The following is a 14,228-nucleotide window of genomic DNA, read 5'->3' as shown; positions in this document are numbered from 1 at the left end:
TTTTTTCCAATGTGTATTTTAGATTTTTGAAACCATATTGTAGATACATGGGAAACTCTTCCTGGAAGATTTTAGTCTCCTGGGATTGGTATATTTTAATTTCTTTGCCTTCTAAAGAACAAGAAATACCTGTAATTACTGTGCTTTGAACTTAGTAATTATGTTACTGTTGTATTGATGTGAAGCTTTTCCCTCTTGACCTAAAAGGTGCTTGTGGTTCAAACTGTAACTTGACTGAGCACCTGGCAGAATTGCTATGATGCTGTGCAAGGCTGCCAGCCCTGGGGGGTGTACCCCATAGATAGAGCCTAAGGGTATGCCTGGTCTGGGCAGGTCAGGTTTTTTTATACTGAAGTCCAAATGGATGCTTACTTACAGAGGACCTTAACGATGATGCTGCCTCCCTCATTCCCCATCTACTGCTTGACTGTAAATTTGGGATACTATCACTTCTCTAAGGTGGAGAAAACAGTCTCTCCACGGCTCTCAGCTCTAACAAAATGGCCCATTAAGAGGCAGTTGAGCAGTACTGTCCACAGAGGAGCATTTTACTGGGGAGAGAAGTGGACTTGTGGATGGAGTCTCTTCTCCCCCCACAAGCTTCCTGCTCCATGGGTGACCTAACTAGGGACTGAGACCAGTCCCTGGGGAACTCCAGGATGGTGATGAGACCTTCTTTCCCTTATCCCATCTGGAGCCTCTGTCCCAAACACTCACTGCATTAATAGACGTCTCTTGACCTAAATGGCACATAGCTCTGCTCTGGAATCTTAGGGTAGAAAGGAGAAATTTTTGTTGGCTAGGGCTGGGCAAACTGGGGAGGAGTGTGGACTCATGGTAGAAGGCTTATGCTCTGCCTCCAGGTCCTGTGCCTCTCCACTCCTTGCATGGATACACTATGTAGGTAGCATTATTGTTGGTCTGCAACAGAGAATGAAGAGGTTGAAAACAAATGCAGGCCAGGTTGCACTCGGAGAGGTGTGAGGTTAGGATGGTGGATACAGTGATACCAGAGAAAAACAATTTGGACATTGTTTCAAATAGAACACAATTAGGATTGGAGTCCCAGTGCAATATTGGAATATTGCAACTCCTTACTAAACTGCTATTGGAAGAGTTGTGGCTTGTAGTCCTCGAAGCATTTCAGAGGGTTTGTATACTGCTGAAATGGATTTAGCAAATTAAGAAGGGGTGTAATGGCCGGTGGCTCAGGCCTGTTCCTGATAATGCTGCTGCTTTTACACTTGCTGCGTAGCACTTGATCATGATCACCCCATCTTCTGAATAAAATCATACTTGCTGCAATGATGTAGAGCTCTGAAGACAGGTTTGGATGAGCCTGGACTAAGGGAAACCTGGCCCGTGCTAGTGGCACAGTAGTTCTGAAAGACTTTGGATCCTGACAAATTCAGCCTGGAGCACAAGCACCCAGCATAAAAGATGTAGCTGAACTCTAACCTATGAAAAATAAGGGTTGGAAGTGGTTCTGAAGCTTTCTTTAGATCAACTCCTAGCTCAACTCTATTCTGTCTCTTCAATGCTGTATTATTTACATTTACTTACTTTTATATTTCAGTCAAAAACTAAACCCAAGAGAGTAAAAGCAATTTACAACTGCGTAGCAGATAACCCAGATGAGCTAACGTTTTCAGAGGGAGATATTATTGTAGTCGATGGTGAAGAAGATCAGGAGTGGTGGGTGAGTATTTTGCATTTTCCATCAACGTATTTGGAAAGAAATGAATGAAATCTAGAGAATGACACTGACTTCAGAAAATCCCCCACCCGGGGTTCCAGATAACAAGAAAGTTTCATCTCACAGAAACCTGATTCCAGAAATTTGTTTTGTTCAGAAATCAAATTTCAGATAAGTTTTTGACTTTTCTCATTCATAAAAAAATAAATCTCGTTAGTAGGGTTCACAGTATACAGGGGACCTCGTCTGTTTGATTCAGGAAATGATTGGGGGGTGTTAGCAGTTTAAGAACCTGCTACTTGAAGATGCTCTCTGTGGGGCCTCAGAAGACAGCTTTGTATTGTCCTAATTCTTCAGCTGACTGAGACTGAGAAATGGTCTTTCTGAGCTTGGAAACTACCTCAACTATTTACACTCCAGACCTTCATCAGCTAAAGCAAACTCTGGGAAAATTGTTATGCATGAGAACACTTGCCTTACTCTTATTGCTAGCTAGCAAAGAATTTAACTTCAGATTGCATCTAAATTGACAGTAATGCTGTATAAACAAAAATAGAAGCATATAAACCCCAAAACTATTGAAGCTTGATTCATCCTTTTACCTTTCAGTGATTGTTAAGAGGGGGAAGCAGAAGCAACTTAACAGAGGCAGAATATGGGCTGCCAGGCATCACAAAAAACACTGAATTGATATGGCAGTGGTACTGCATTATGACATGTTACTTTCAAAGAATTGGATAAACCAGAATTTTTTAAAAAAATGTTTAACAAAGCTGAATGACAAATGCACCTTGCTACACTGAATTTTCTGATGTTTCCCATTTGCAAAAGCAAAAGAATACCACTGCAGAAAAGATGTAAGGAGAGGCTGATCATACTACAGGCAGGAAGGTCACTGGTATTAATTTTGGTGATACTGAAATGCCTTTTTTGAGATTAACTTGAAAAATATCTGGACTCTTTCAGATTGGTCATATTGATGGAGATCCCAGTCGGAAAGGAGCTTTCCCTGTATCATTTGTGCACTTTATTGTTGACTAAATTGCTACTGATAAGTGGAGACATTTCTCATTTCCAGCGGTCACAGAAATAAGTTTTGCTCTATTTCATTTCATCTACCTATCTGTAGACACCTTGCCAGAGCACTGCCCAAGTCCTAGGTACTGTAGCTTACTTTTTTATTGCCATCATTCTGATTTTGGGACTTTTAAAACTTTTTTCTATGTGAAAACTTCTCATGAGCAGTTTACACTAAAAAAAAACCTCTTCCTGTATTTTTCAAGGTGAACTGAAAAGCTTTAACAATCAAAATCCATCTATGAATATCACAACATCATGAATGTTCTTTTCAATCGATTCACTGTAATTTTATTCTCCCTTTCGTAACATGACAATCTCACAGTTCAGTGTTGCTTCCCCAGTCAAAAGAAATTGTGTGTATCTAACAGGGCAGTGAATTTATCCAATTCTCAATACCATTTGCAGCCTTGGAACCAAAACATGCAAGCTGCTGTGTAGTTCTAAATTGGACTCATCCAGTATCTTGCCATACTGGTTGTCATCCAGGATGTCAACAATTACAGAAGAAAATATTTTAATCCAGGTGTCTTTGGCCAGGTAAAAGTGAAAAGGTATTTCAGTTTACCACAGGAGAAACGTCTTTCTTTCAGAATGGATGTAGATATTTGCTTAAAGTTATCTGAAATCTGTGTTATTCGTTGAACTTTCTAGTTCTAATTTTGTGAGCTTGAGACTGTTTCATTTTTCTATGCTGCACGTGTGTAGAACCTGTTTTTTGAATGTTCTTTATGTATGTTACATCCATTTTGGTCATTTAATGTGACTACTGCTGGTTAACTAAACTATGGCAATATTAATGAGTTACTACATTAACTCAAGGATATGAATACTGCACGTCCTGAGATGTACTTAACTATGATGATGGATTGCAGAGCATTTCTTACACTTGTCTCATTATAGTGTTTAGACTTTGTTTTTAAATTCTTGAATTTTCTTAAATCACCCAGCAATGTGTTCACAGAGAGAACATATTTGGTGGAATGCTTAGGTAATTATCCTTGGTCAATAAGGTATCCGACACCTCACCAGTACACTACGTTATGTTCTGGTTTATACAATTTTGTGTGCCACTACCCTGCAAACAATGATGGTTTGCAAACTCACTCTGTATTTATATAATATACCCGCATATATGGTAGCTACACTGTTGTTAAATTTGTTTTACTAATTTGTGAACAAAGGCTAGGCCATGGATAGTTCCCAGTTGGTTGATGAAATACAAAACACCAACACAAATCTGACGTCATTTTGATGTTTGTATATTGTGAAATTGTACCAGGTTTTGCTTATGCTACAGGAGACAACTGATGGCATAGGATAAGAAAAATCAATGTCTAGGTCACATTGGCTTTGATCACGTTTCGTGAATATTGTATCTCTAGATTTATCAAGAGAACTTTGAATTTCTGACAAATGGTGTTTAAAATGGCCATTTCACATTGAACGGAATGGAAAATAGGCCACCACCATCTATATGCTTATTGGGAGAAAAATCTCGTTGCGTTAGTGCTGGAAGAGCAACACTGATCTTACCTTGTATTGCCTTTCCTACATGGTACAGTTGGTTGGCAGCCTCTCAAACGTGTGGGTACAGCCAAGTATACGCAGAACTTTCATTTCCTAGATGCTGTTGCTGCAGTATAAATGGGGAACAAACTGGAATGTTTCAAGTTATTTTTGTTGCAAGTTGAAGCAAATTAGTCTGTATTTTCAAAGTTCCCAGTAAAATGATAGAGTAATAGTTTAGCACTACAGTTTATTCACTTACTGATATGTTCAGTTTGCAACACTATTTTGTATGTTTCTATCCCTGATAGAGTCTAGAGAGTAAATGGGCATATTATTTTGCACAGATCTCCTAATGTACAGTATTTTTAACACAGAATCTTATAGTATATGTAACAACTCTTAAATGATGCAAATTTTCCTCGAGTTCTACTAGAAGAGGAATACACTTTAAAATGTCACAACCTTGTTCACTGGTCACTTAAAAACTAGGAAACTTGTAGAATATAACTTAATAGCACTAACAGTGCAGACAGCTAAAATCTTGAGGACCAATAAAGAGCAGCTAAGTGAAATTTATCCCTCAATTTTTCTTGTTTCTCAAAGTTTGCTCCTCTGGCAGAGGAAAAAGAAATTCTAGAGCCTGTAGATATCTATTTATAATATAAAATTAAGAATTTTAAGTCCAAAATTTTGGCATATTTCATACAACTTTTCAAATCTGATTAGAATAATGATTCAAAAAACCTGTTAATAGAGAGACTATTAGGTTGCTGTGTTAACTGTTTAAAAAGGAGCAAGTGACACTTAAAATGCAGCTTAGAATGCTATGAGATGTATAATATTCAATTCAGTTGTTTTTATTTTGTTTAGTTGCAGAGCAACTGTATATATTGTATAACCTAAAATCAACTCTTATTTTCAATGTCCTGGATGCAGTGATTTATAATTAGAGCATGATTAAGAAATTTTACTCTTGTTAACCAGTCAAATGTCTGGAAAAATAAAACTACTTTTAAAATCACATTGGCTACTTCTCTTCTGTTACTCTGCTTTGCTTAGACAATATTCTTGTTTTCAATGTGTAAAATGAGAAATACAAACAAGTAGCATTTAAGCAAAAAAATGTACACCTTGTGGATTTTTAGTTTATTTTCAGGTAAAAACTGTGCAGATGGCACACCTAAGGTTAAATTAGAGGTGTAAAGCACAAAATGACTGTTACCACTTTGCTCTTGTTCTATTCTGATACATAGGCTAAGCAGAACTGAAGTTTATTTTAACAAATTGTTTTTCAGACAAAGAGAGAGAAGCAAGTGTCAGTTTTATTTTACATTTCTACAATATGGACATTAATATACAAAACATGATTTAGGAAAAAAAAATCATGTTAAATATAAAATTCTGTATTGTCCTGGAAACTGAAGATGGAAAACTGTCTTCAAGTCATGTTTGGGGAATGACAAAGTACCATGTGCAAGGTTGCATGGCTCTTCTCTGCACAGCAGGTCCTTTCTAGGTTTGTGTGTAGCTACAGCCAGGCTGTGGCATCACCAAGGAGCCCCATTTCCTCTCCACACAAAGGCTTCTTGTACTACACAGTCATGTGCTGCTGAAGAAAATCAGGACTTCTCCGACATTAAAACTGAATCAAAGGCTGTAGATAACACTTTGCAAATAGCTTGTGCTTGTTCCTAAAAAAGCCCCAAACATGCACATTAACACTTTCTGAAGAACTTCTAAATGTCTCAAAACCCATTTAAAGCAGAATGCGACCTTTATCATTCTTTTGGCAGACGTGCATAATGGAGTGGCACAAGTGAGATTTAATTTGATTTCTGTGGTCTGCAATGACACATGGGAAGCTGTTTTAAATGAGCTCTCTTGAAACAAATCAGAGTTGTTAGCTCACATCATGGCATGACACTAGTATTCAGAAAGTCAGTTCATGTGTCCCCCCAGTGCTGCTAAGAGTGTGTGTCATATCACAGTATCCTGACACTGAATTCTCCTACTCTTAAGAAGGGATCACTTCCCTGGCTTATAAACAGGAATGCCTGCTCTATTCCCAGAATCGTTACTCAATCCCTCCCTTCTCTGTCCAATCTTAAGTGGTTTTTGTCTTCAAAAATACAAATAGTGAATTGTCCCCAGCAGCTACAGTGGCACTCTAGATTGTAAAAAGCTTTCTCAGACATGTACATTCACTGGCAATTTTAGGGAATGTAGGTGTTTTTCCTCAAAGCTGATCAAATGCAGTCAGCAGGGCTTTTCTGCCCTCCTCAGCCAGGGCAAATTTATACTTTTTTTTTTTTTTTTATGCCAAAAAGCTTTCACAAGGCATTCAAGAATCTGCCTTTACAATCCAAATACTGATAGCTGGATTAAACACTGTAAACATAAACTCTTACCGAACTATTGCACTGATATACCCAAAGGCTGCATTCTTCAGAGGCTGCATCTGTTGTCTTCAAAGCCAGTAAACTTTTTCCTGCTCCCAGACCATCATCATAGCAGACCATCCGTACAATTAAATAGAGGGCATGCCTGTGTAACACATCCTGAAACCATGTGGCAAACAAAAGTTACTCTAGAACACTGCAACAGCTATTTCAGTTTTCCACCTATTTTGATACTCTCGCTTAGGAAAGAATACTTCAGATTTATTTACAGGAAAAAAAATATTCCTTGACAAAATTACAGAGAATTTAGTCAAGATTTTTAAAAAATAAGTGGTGGTTTAACACAAATTTAGCTTCAATTTTTGCTTCTATTTCAGAATTTCATTCATATGTGGACTACATTCCTGGCCATACTACGAAAGCACACATTTGTTTTCCACCTATCCCCACTCGCCCTCTGTGTGTAGGACAGGTGGCACACGCCGTACCTCTGGCACAGAGGTAACTTAAAAACAGTTTTTACTTTTCCAGTATTTTTTCAGACCTCTGTCTCAGTTCTGGGAACAGTACATGAAATGCTGTTCCTGGAAGAGGGTATGGACAAGGTTACTTGCTTTGGGGGGCAGGGAGGGTAGCTACTTGGGGCCTGAGCCATAGCATGGGACCCAGCTCTTGCAGAGATCAAGTCTGGGAGCCTTCTCTCCACCACAGCAGCAGGGTTTCACTGCAGTCCCAACAGTTCTAACCTTGGCCATTCCAAAAAGGGACTGGTCCATGTTGTCCAGTAGAAGGCCCCTGCAGACCATCCCTACACAAAGCCTTTCTTCTCAAGGCATCCTACCCAACTGCTAATACTCATCTGATTCATTCCAGCAATACCACCTCTAGGGTCTCAGGACTTCAAGACAGCTCTTTTTCTATGTTCATGGCATCAAACACCTTCTCCCCATCAGTAGCTGAAGGGTCTAAAGAAATATCTACTTTGATACAAAAGCTGTACAATGGACAGTGAGCTTAATGCCAGCTATGAAACCCTCAAGGGAGAGCCCTCTACCAGAGCTCCTAAGATCCTCTTGCAGAACATCTCCATCCCTGACCTCCGCTCACAATTATTCGTACCATCACCACCTGTTGTACCACGCCAAAGGCAGCTGGAGCTGATATGGAACTTACTGAATCAACCCTCCTGTCTCTGTATGAAAGTTGCCAAGGTTTCCCTCCACATCACTTGTAACTTTTTAGTTACTTGCTTGGAACTTGCTACAGTGCTAATGTGCATGTGGATTATCACTAAAAGAGGGAGGACAGAATTCTTTAAAGTAGACTGTCCCCCTGTCAATTAATTTCCTCCCCTCCTTCCAGTATTTGGCTATGAGGGGGATTCTGCAGGTGAGAGAGAAATGAGATCATGGATGGACAAACTCTGCCATACGTGTGTGTACATATAAATAATGTACAAATACAGGCAAACAGAGTGTGAACAGAATGAGACCAAAGCCTATGTGACTTCTGGAAATACTTTGCCTTTGGTTTCTAGTGGTTGCATCCACAAACAATGGAAATGTATCAGTGAATTACATAGCTATATGTATTTCAGTTACTAACGGAATAATTTCTCAAATGTTGGCTGAAATCTGTGCGGAGAAATTTTGTATCCTGCAGTCTCTTTTTGGCATCTCAAATAGCTGCCTATTCACCTGCAAAGGTATCTACAAATCACAGAACTCTCAACTTTCCCCCAGAGTCATAAAAGACTGAATTCTTTGTACAAATGCAGAGAAAACTTTCCATCTTGGAACTCTATGAAAACAGTTAGATGAACTAACACACTAAAGGACAGATTAAATGTCAACAGTGATAGAGATGCAAAAAGCCAGAATTTGGGATACAATGCAATGCAATGAAAAAACAGTGCAAGCTAGCTTAATCACAGGAGGCTTCATCAGCTTGTGCATGCTTTCAGCTTGAAGACAGACAGGTAATTTTAAGACTTTTATCCATGTGATCTTTATCAAAATACAAAGGAATTTAAATAACAGCATAACTTAAGTTCTTACTGAGAATTAAGAATTTAGGAGGACAGCAAAAACAGAACCCCAAAGAATTCAAAGTTTGAGTAACAACTACTACAATATCCCCCAGGCATTAGAAACAAGTGTTTTATTTTCTGAAGGGGCCAAAGGAAACTTTCTGGCTCTCTTCAGAGTATTCGGCTATTGAGCAATGCTATTCACTGTCCTCATACTTGCTTTTAGTGAACAGGCATTGCTGGGTTGTTGGTGGGTCATGACTTCACAAGGCCAAGTATTTATGGTATCTGGGGGTCTGAGGGCAACCAGAAGGAAACCACAAGGCTGCAGTACAAAGGCAACTGGAGGGCCCTGGGGAACAGACCGGATTTTTATTTTTAGCAAAAAAGCTACTTTAAGTGTGCTGAAGGAAAATAAACTACATGTAGGAAATGATGCAAACAAAAAATAGGCTTGATCAATAAAGTGGAATCGTAAGGCTTTAATACTAGAATGAACTCACAGTCTTGGATTAGAATTGCAAGGCTGGAACTTTAAAGAGTAAGACAACTCAGTTATTCTTGAAAAAAGCATCCTTTGTTTTTTTTTTTTCTCTCCACAATAACATCAATAGGAATTACATTACTAACTCAGGCTGAGGAACCTGTGGTCTTGGCCACCACAGTTGTGCTACTTTTCCACATGAGAGAATGGCAGGACAGCCACAAAGAAGGGAAGATGTGCCCAAAGAACATAAAGGCTTACTTGCCTTCTGTCTGGTGCTCTAGCTCAAAAGGAATGGATTTTTGTCATAAACCCAACCAATCCAACCAGGAAAAGAGAACCCCAAGGAGATACAACATGAAGCAGTGCTGCTGTGAGGTGCTTGTTTGTTTGTTTTACTTTTGCTTAAAGCCAGAACTGACATTTTGGTCACACAGATCATCTGTCAAAGAAATACATGAAAGCACTTTTCAACTCTCACCATAAAGACAGTTTGTTGTGAATCACTTACATACTGATCAGATGTTGAAACTTTAATGCCGTATTTGGAAACTCCCATAATAAACTCCTCTTCACCTGGAACAAAAGGTAACTTTCCATCTTGCTTTGGAGGGAAACAAACAAAAGCCTTTAGTGCAGACAGAACGTGAACAATGAATATACATAATAGAAAATGTGCTTGTGTGTACTTCAGTCCACTGGATCAGCAACATCACTGCCCATCTCTGGCTGTGTGGAGTCTGCCTGCCACTCTTGCACTCGTCCAATCTGTTAACATTATGTGAAATATATTCAGGGGAGGTTTAGTCTGGACATCAGGAAACATTTCCTTACCAGAAGGGTTGTCAGACACTGGAACAGGCTTCCTAGGGAGGTGGTCGAGGCCCCAGGTCTGTCCTTAACAACATACTTTAATTTTTGGTGGTCCTTGAAGTGGTCAGGCAGTTGGACTAGATGATGGTTGTAGGTCCCTTACAACTGAAACAGTCTATTCCATTCTAAATATTACATAATTCCAGAAAGGAATTTATTATCTCAGGGGAGGTTGGCTCTGTGGTCAAATCGGATGGGCTTAAAAATAACGCATGCCCTGTCATGCTGCGCTGACCCTGGGTGATCACTGGCAGCAATTTTGTTATTTGTCTGTAAAAACAGATTTAGCCAATATTCAGATACTTTAAATGTCAAGTTACTGTAAGATAAACAGACATTCTGTGCTTGTAAAGATACAAACGATCAGCTACCTAATGAGAACAACCAGTTAAAGAAAAGTAAGTACCAGTAACCAGAGTTTGGCAAGGATGACCCAAATATTATTCAGATTCTTTGGTCACACATGTAAGCAGAAAGTTGACATTTTCCTCTACAGGAAAACTTCTACAGAACTGAGAAAATCTGAAGGAGATATTCTTTCCTGGATACTAGTCCTAACAGTGCTGAAGACATAAAAAACAATTCATTTGGGATACTTGTTCAGAAATGACTAATGAAAAGGGTCTGTGCTCTGAGCCTGCTTCTTCAGAGAGGCTTTTTGGGTGCATCTTCTCAAAAGGATGGAATTGAGTGTGACAGCCCTTGAGACTCATAGCTTAAGGTATGTTAAATTAAGCTATTTTATTCTAATAAGTCTAAAATTTACGAAGATGTCAGAGCACACGATAATATGAAAGAAATACACCTAGCTTAAAATGTTCTGATGCTGTTGGCATTGTCTTTTGTAATCCACTCACCTGTGCAACATCTATGTAATTTATCAAGTCCAATGGCCCTTCGAGACTTTTGCTCTCATTATATTTCAATTTTTCAATGGCACCAACATACTTAACTCTGAATTCTGCACAAGTATCAGAATTACTATTGCTTTGTCCTGCAACAAAATAAAACACAGCAATTCTGAAGAATTCCAGAACAGTAGTACTCTTTTAATTAGTGTTAATGGGACTAACTTACTAAATTCCCAAATTTCTGCAGAATTTCATCAAAGACTTAACCTTACCACAGGATAACTCCTCTCTTTAATGAACTGTCCTGGGTTGATTCAGAACAGCCCTTGGTAAAGGCAACAGTATCCATGATACAGCACTGTTTATACTAATTCAAGTTTGGAGTTAACAGCCTTGAATCAGAAAACATATAAAAGCTGGTTGTGCTTTTCTATATATGTTCGTTTTAAATGGACTGTTTGGTCCAGCAGTGATGTGGTGTAATCTGGTGAGCAAGAACAAGTAAAATTTAATCCTATTTCCATTATTTCAGTGCAATTGTAAACTTATAAAAGTAGGAAACATAGCTTCCAAAAAGTTATACCAGATTTATGCTGTGTAACACACTGGTAACAGAACTAAGTTTCTCTTAGACACTTTCATTTGAAAAGTGACTTAATCCTAGATCAATCATTAATGATACCTTAGAAGCCTAGAGCTATGCATGCATTAGTAAACAGGCTAAGAGATTCACTCACAATTATTAAAAATACATATTTTAACCTTTTCTATTTTCTGCTCTTTTATAGGAACACACATAAAGTTAATCCTGCTCCATACATGTCTGCTCAAACTCTGACTACATACCTGAACTTTTCGTGGAGTCTGTATCTAGACTAGCCACAGTACTAGACCTGGAAAGTCCCCCAAGACTGGAATCTACAGACTAAGAAAAAAAATAGTATAATCAGAAAGTTACTGAGAACATATTAACAATTCACTTTTAGATGACTTGCCTCAACTCTTTTTTTAAAAGTGTTTACATTCTAATTTGTTGAGCAGCACTGCAAAACATGGAGAAAAAACCACCACCACCGATTCTTTTCCTGAAGCTATCTTTCTGCCTCAGTGTAGATATAAATTCAGCAGGAGCCCTTGAGAAGTCCACAAATACTTTGAAATAAGGAGGAAGTAAAAGAAAAAGAGAAAATGAACCTTAAGGTTATGTCCAGACTTTTCTGGTACTGCATCTTAACTTGAAGAAATTGACAACTACATGCTTGTCACCAATGCTTGAAATAACATAGCAGTGCAAGGGAAGTGAAACGGCACCTTGGAAAATCCAGAATATTCAACTGATCATTCCAATACCTATCAGACAAAATGGACACATTATTCAAAGTGAAGAATACTTTTGAGAGATACTGAGTAACCAACTAGTACTGAAGAATAAACTCATTCTTGGTACCTAGCACCAGGCACCTTCTTAAAGACAATATTGATCGCTACAGAATACTCCTTTTTCCTCCAAACCTTACTGTGTGCTGCCAGAAACTCTTGTGTTTGTGTGCTTCACTATGGAAGCAATCAAGCATTCATCTTGCAGTACAAGGGCTTTATAACGGATGAGATTTTTTTAACTCTCATAACACAATCTGAGGAATAGGAGGAGGAGAAATTTCTCCTTGTGGAACATGGCATTTTATGGAAATCACATCCTACCATCAGTGCAAGCAAATAAACGAAAGTGCTTTCATAAACCGAGTATGTACCAAACTCAGCTTACCTTGCTTTTAGTACTAATTTCACTGCTTTGTGAACTGCTGCTGCTGTGTCGTTTTTTCCCTTTTCTAAACATTTTCTCATAATTGGATCAAGGAAGATCTTCTAGGTAGGAAAACATAAATATTAAAGCTGTCATAGGAAGGGAAGGAGTTCCTGGCAAACACCAGTGACTTGTTTCCAAAATGGACAAAACCGAGAAACTTGTAAAAGACTCTGAGAATGGAAGTAGTAACGTTCCTCTGGTGTTATTCACCTGTGACTTGGGAAAGTCCCTCAAGCTGTCTGCTAAAACTTCCCTATCCTTCCAATTCATAAAAAAAATGCTGCTACCCAGTTTACAGACTGTTGCAAAGGTCAGTTTCTAATGCATATATAGAAATTTAGAAACAAAATTTAGAATTTATATTCCCACTTAAAAGCATTATTTTTATTTCAAAATGCCCTACAAAGTACATCCAATGCAATCCCTGCTTCAAAGATTATTCTCCTGTTAAAAAATAAAAACCCAAACAAACAAACAACTCTACTTCTGAAGAACTACTGATTGCAGTACTTCTAGAAGCAGCCATTACTACTTAATGTAATGTTCCTGAAAATTAAAGCAAGAAACCTGTTACTTTTACTGCCTTAGAACTGAGTTACTGGGAGTTCTGAGAGTATTCCAGAAGCATTTTTCTTGTATCTCTCCTACTACTTCAGACACTTCATTAACATTTGGCTGGCCAGTGTCAAGAAGCAGGATGCTGGCTCCCAGTCATGGAGTGCTGAAACCCTATTTCCCAGCTTCAGAATATTTTAATTTCAAAGCTTCAGAAATTTTGAGCAGGTGGAAGAAAATGGACAGAGGAGGAAGACAGCCTACTTGAAGACACCTCACTCTGCAGAAAATAATGGAAGATGCACGAGGAACTCAGATCCGAGATGCAGGCTGATTACAGTCCCCAGACTGCTGCTGTGTTTGTCATCACGCAAACACTTGGTCCTTGGCAGACCAAACGCCACCCTCAGCGACAAGTGCTGCAGCAAGGCATCGTGGTCCCTCGGGGCTGCCGCCAGCCACCAGCACGGATCCAGCAGCCCCTCCTTCGGGGCAGCAGCTGCTAGAACACCGGCAGATTTGCTGATTCTGCCGGTAGACTCCGAGGAAGGCACAGCTTAACGCGCACTACTACTTCACGAGCTTTTTTAATACGTGAGATGATGAAGGAGCTGGTAGCAGCTCCTGACAGCACACGCACTTTCTGCGGCGCATTTTCTCCACTACGGATGCAGGAAGCATCGAGTCCCGCCTCAGAGCCCGGGTTCTGCGGCGGGGCGAGGCCCGGAGAAGCCAGGCAGGCTACCACCGCACCCCGCCACGGGCTGTTCTCCTTCCTGTCTTTACCTCCGGCCCCAGACGATAACCCGACAAACGGCAGAACGGCGAACCCGCTTCCCTCAGAAAGGCGGGGGGTGGGAGGCGAGGCAGGCGCGCGGGCCCTGTCAGACAGCCAGCGGCGCTGGGACTGCCCCCGCCTCCCGGGCACGCTCCGCGCCAACGCCG

The 14,228-nt window shown here is 39.6% G+C and overlaps 2 protein-coding genes across 14 annotated transcripts in view; one reads left to right on the top strand and one right to left on the bottom strand.

The window, feature by feature from the left end:
* The window catches only part of ASAP2 (ArfGAP with SH3 domain, ankyrin repeat and PH domain 2), a 91,536-nt gene extending 86,213 nt beyond the window's left edge, over positions 1-5,323 (top strand). For 5 of the 7 annotated variants that reach the window (XM_026846459.1, XM_026846455.1, XM_026846457.1 and 2 more), the window contains 2 exons: positions 1,577-1,699; positions 2,663-2,949. In XM_026846459.1, the coding sequence (XP_026702260.1) occupies positions 1,577-1,699; positions 2,663-2,737 (198 nt within the window). In that variant the 3' untranslated portion in view covers positions 2,738-2,949. Of the gene's footprint in view, positions 1-1,576; positions 1,700-2,662 lie in introns of all 7 variants that reach the window. The other 2 variants (XM_026846458.1, XM_026846454.1) reach the window with 1 other exon arrangement.
* A 266-nt stretch (positions 5,324-5,589) lies between these two features.
* ITGB1BP1 (integrin subunit beta 1 binding protein 1) lies at positions 5,590-14,105 on the bottom strand. Of its 7 annotated transcripts, none has more exons than XM_026846467.1 (6): positions 12,687-14,105; positions 11,768-11,846; positions 10,928-11,064; positions 9,709-9,825; positions 6,694-6,843; positions 5,590-5,976 (listed from the first exon to the last, which is right to left on the bottom strand). In XM_026846467.1, the coding sequence occupies exons 1-6, from the start codon at positions 12,756-12,758 to the stop codon at positions 5,905-5,907; spliced, it is 627 nt and encodes a 208-aa protein (XP_026702268.1). In that variant the 5' UTR covers positions 12,759-14,105; the 3' UTR covers positions 5,590-5,904. The 7 variants fall into 7 exon arrangements, with proteins under 7 accessions (XP_026702268.1, XP_026702261.1, XP_026702265.1 ...); XM_026846460.1 differs by having other exon boundaries at positions 9,709-9,801; positions 12,687-14,101; XM_026846464.1 differs by having other exon boundaries at positions 9,709-9,773; positions 12,687-14,079.
* Between the last annotated feature and the right edge of the window lie 123 nt (positions 14,106-14,228).

The sequence above is a fragment of the Athene cunicularia genome, assembly GCF_003259725.1.
Source record: "Athene cunicularia isolate RWA chromosome 3 unlocalized genomic scaffold, athCun1 chr3_part1, whole genome shotgun sequence".
NCBI classification, from domain to species: domain Eukaryota; kingdom Metazoa; phylum Chordata; class Aves; order Strigiformes; family Strigidae; genus Athene; species Athene cunicularia.
The sequence above is the reverse complement of the archived record's forward strand: the minus strand, read 5'-3'. Positions and strand labels throughout refer to the sequence as shown.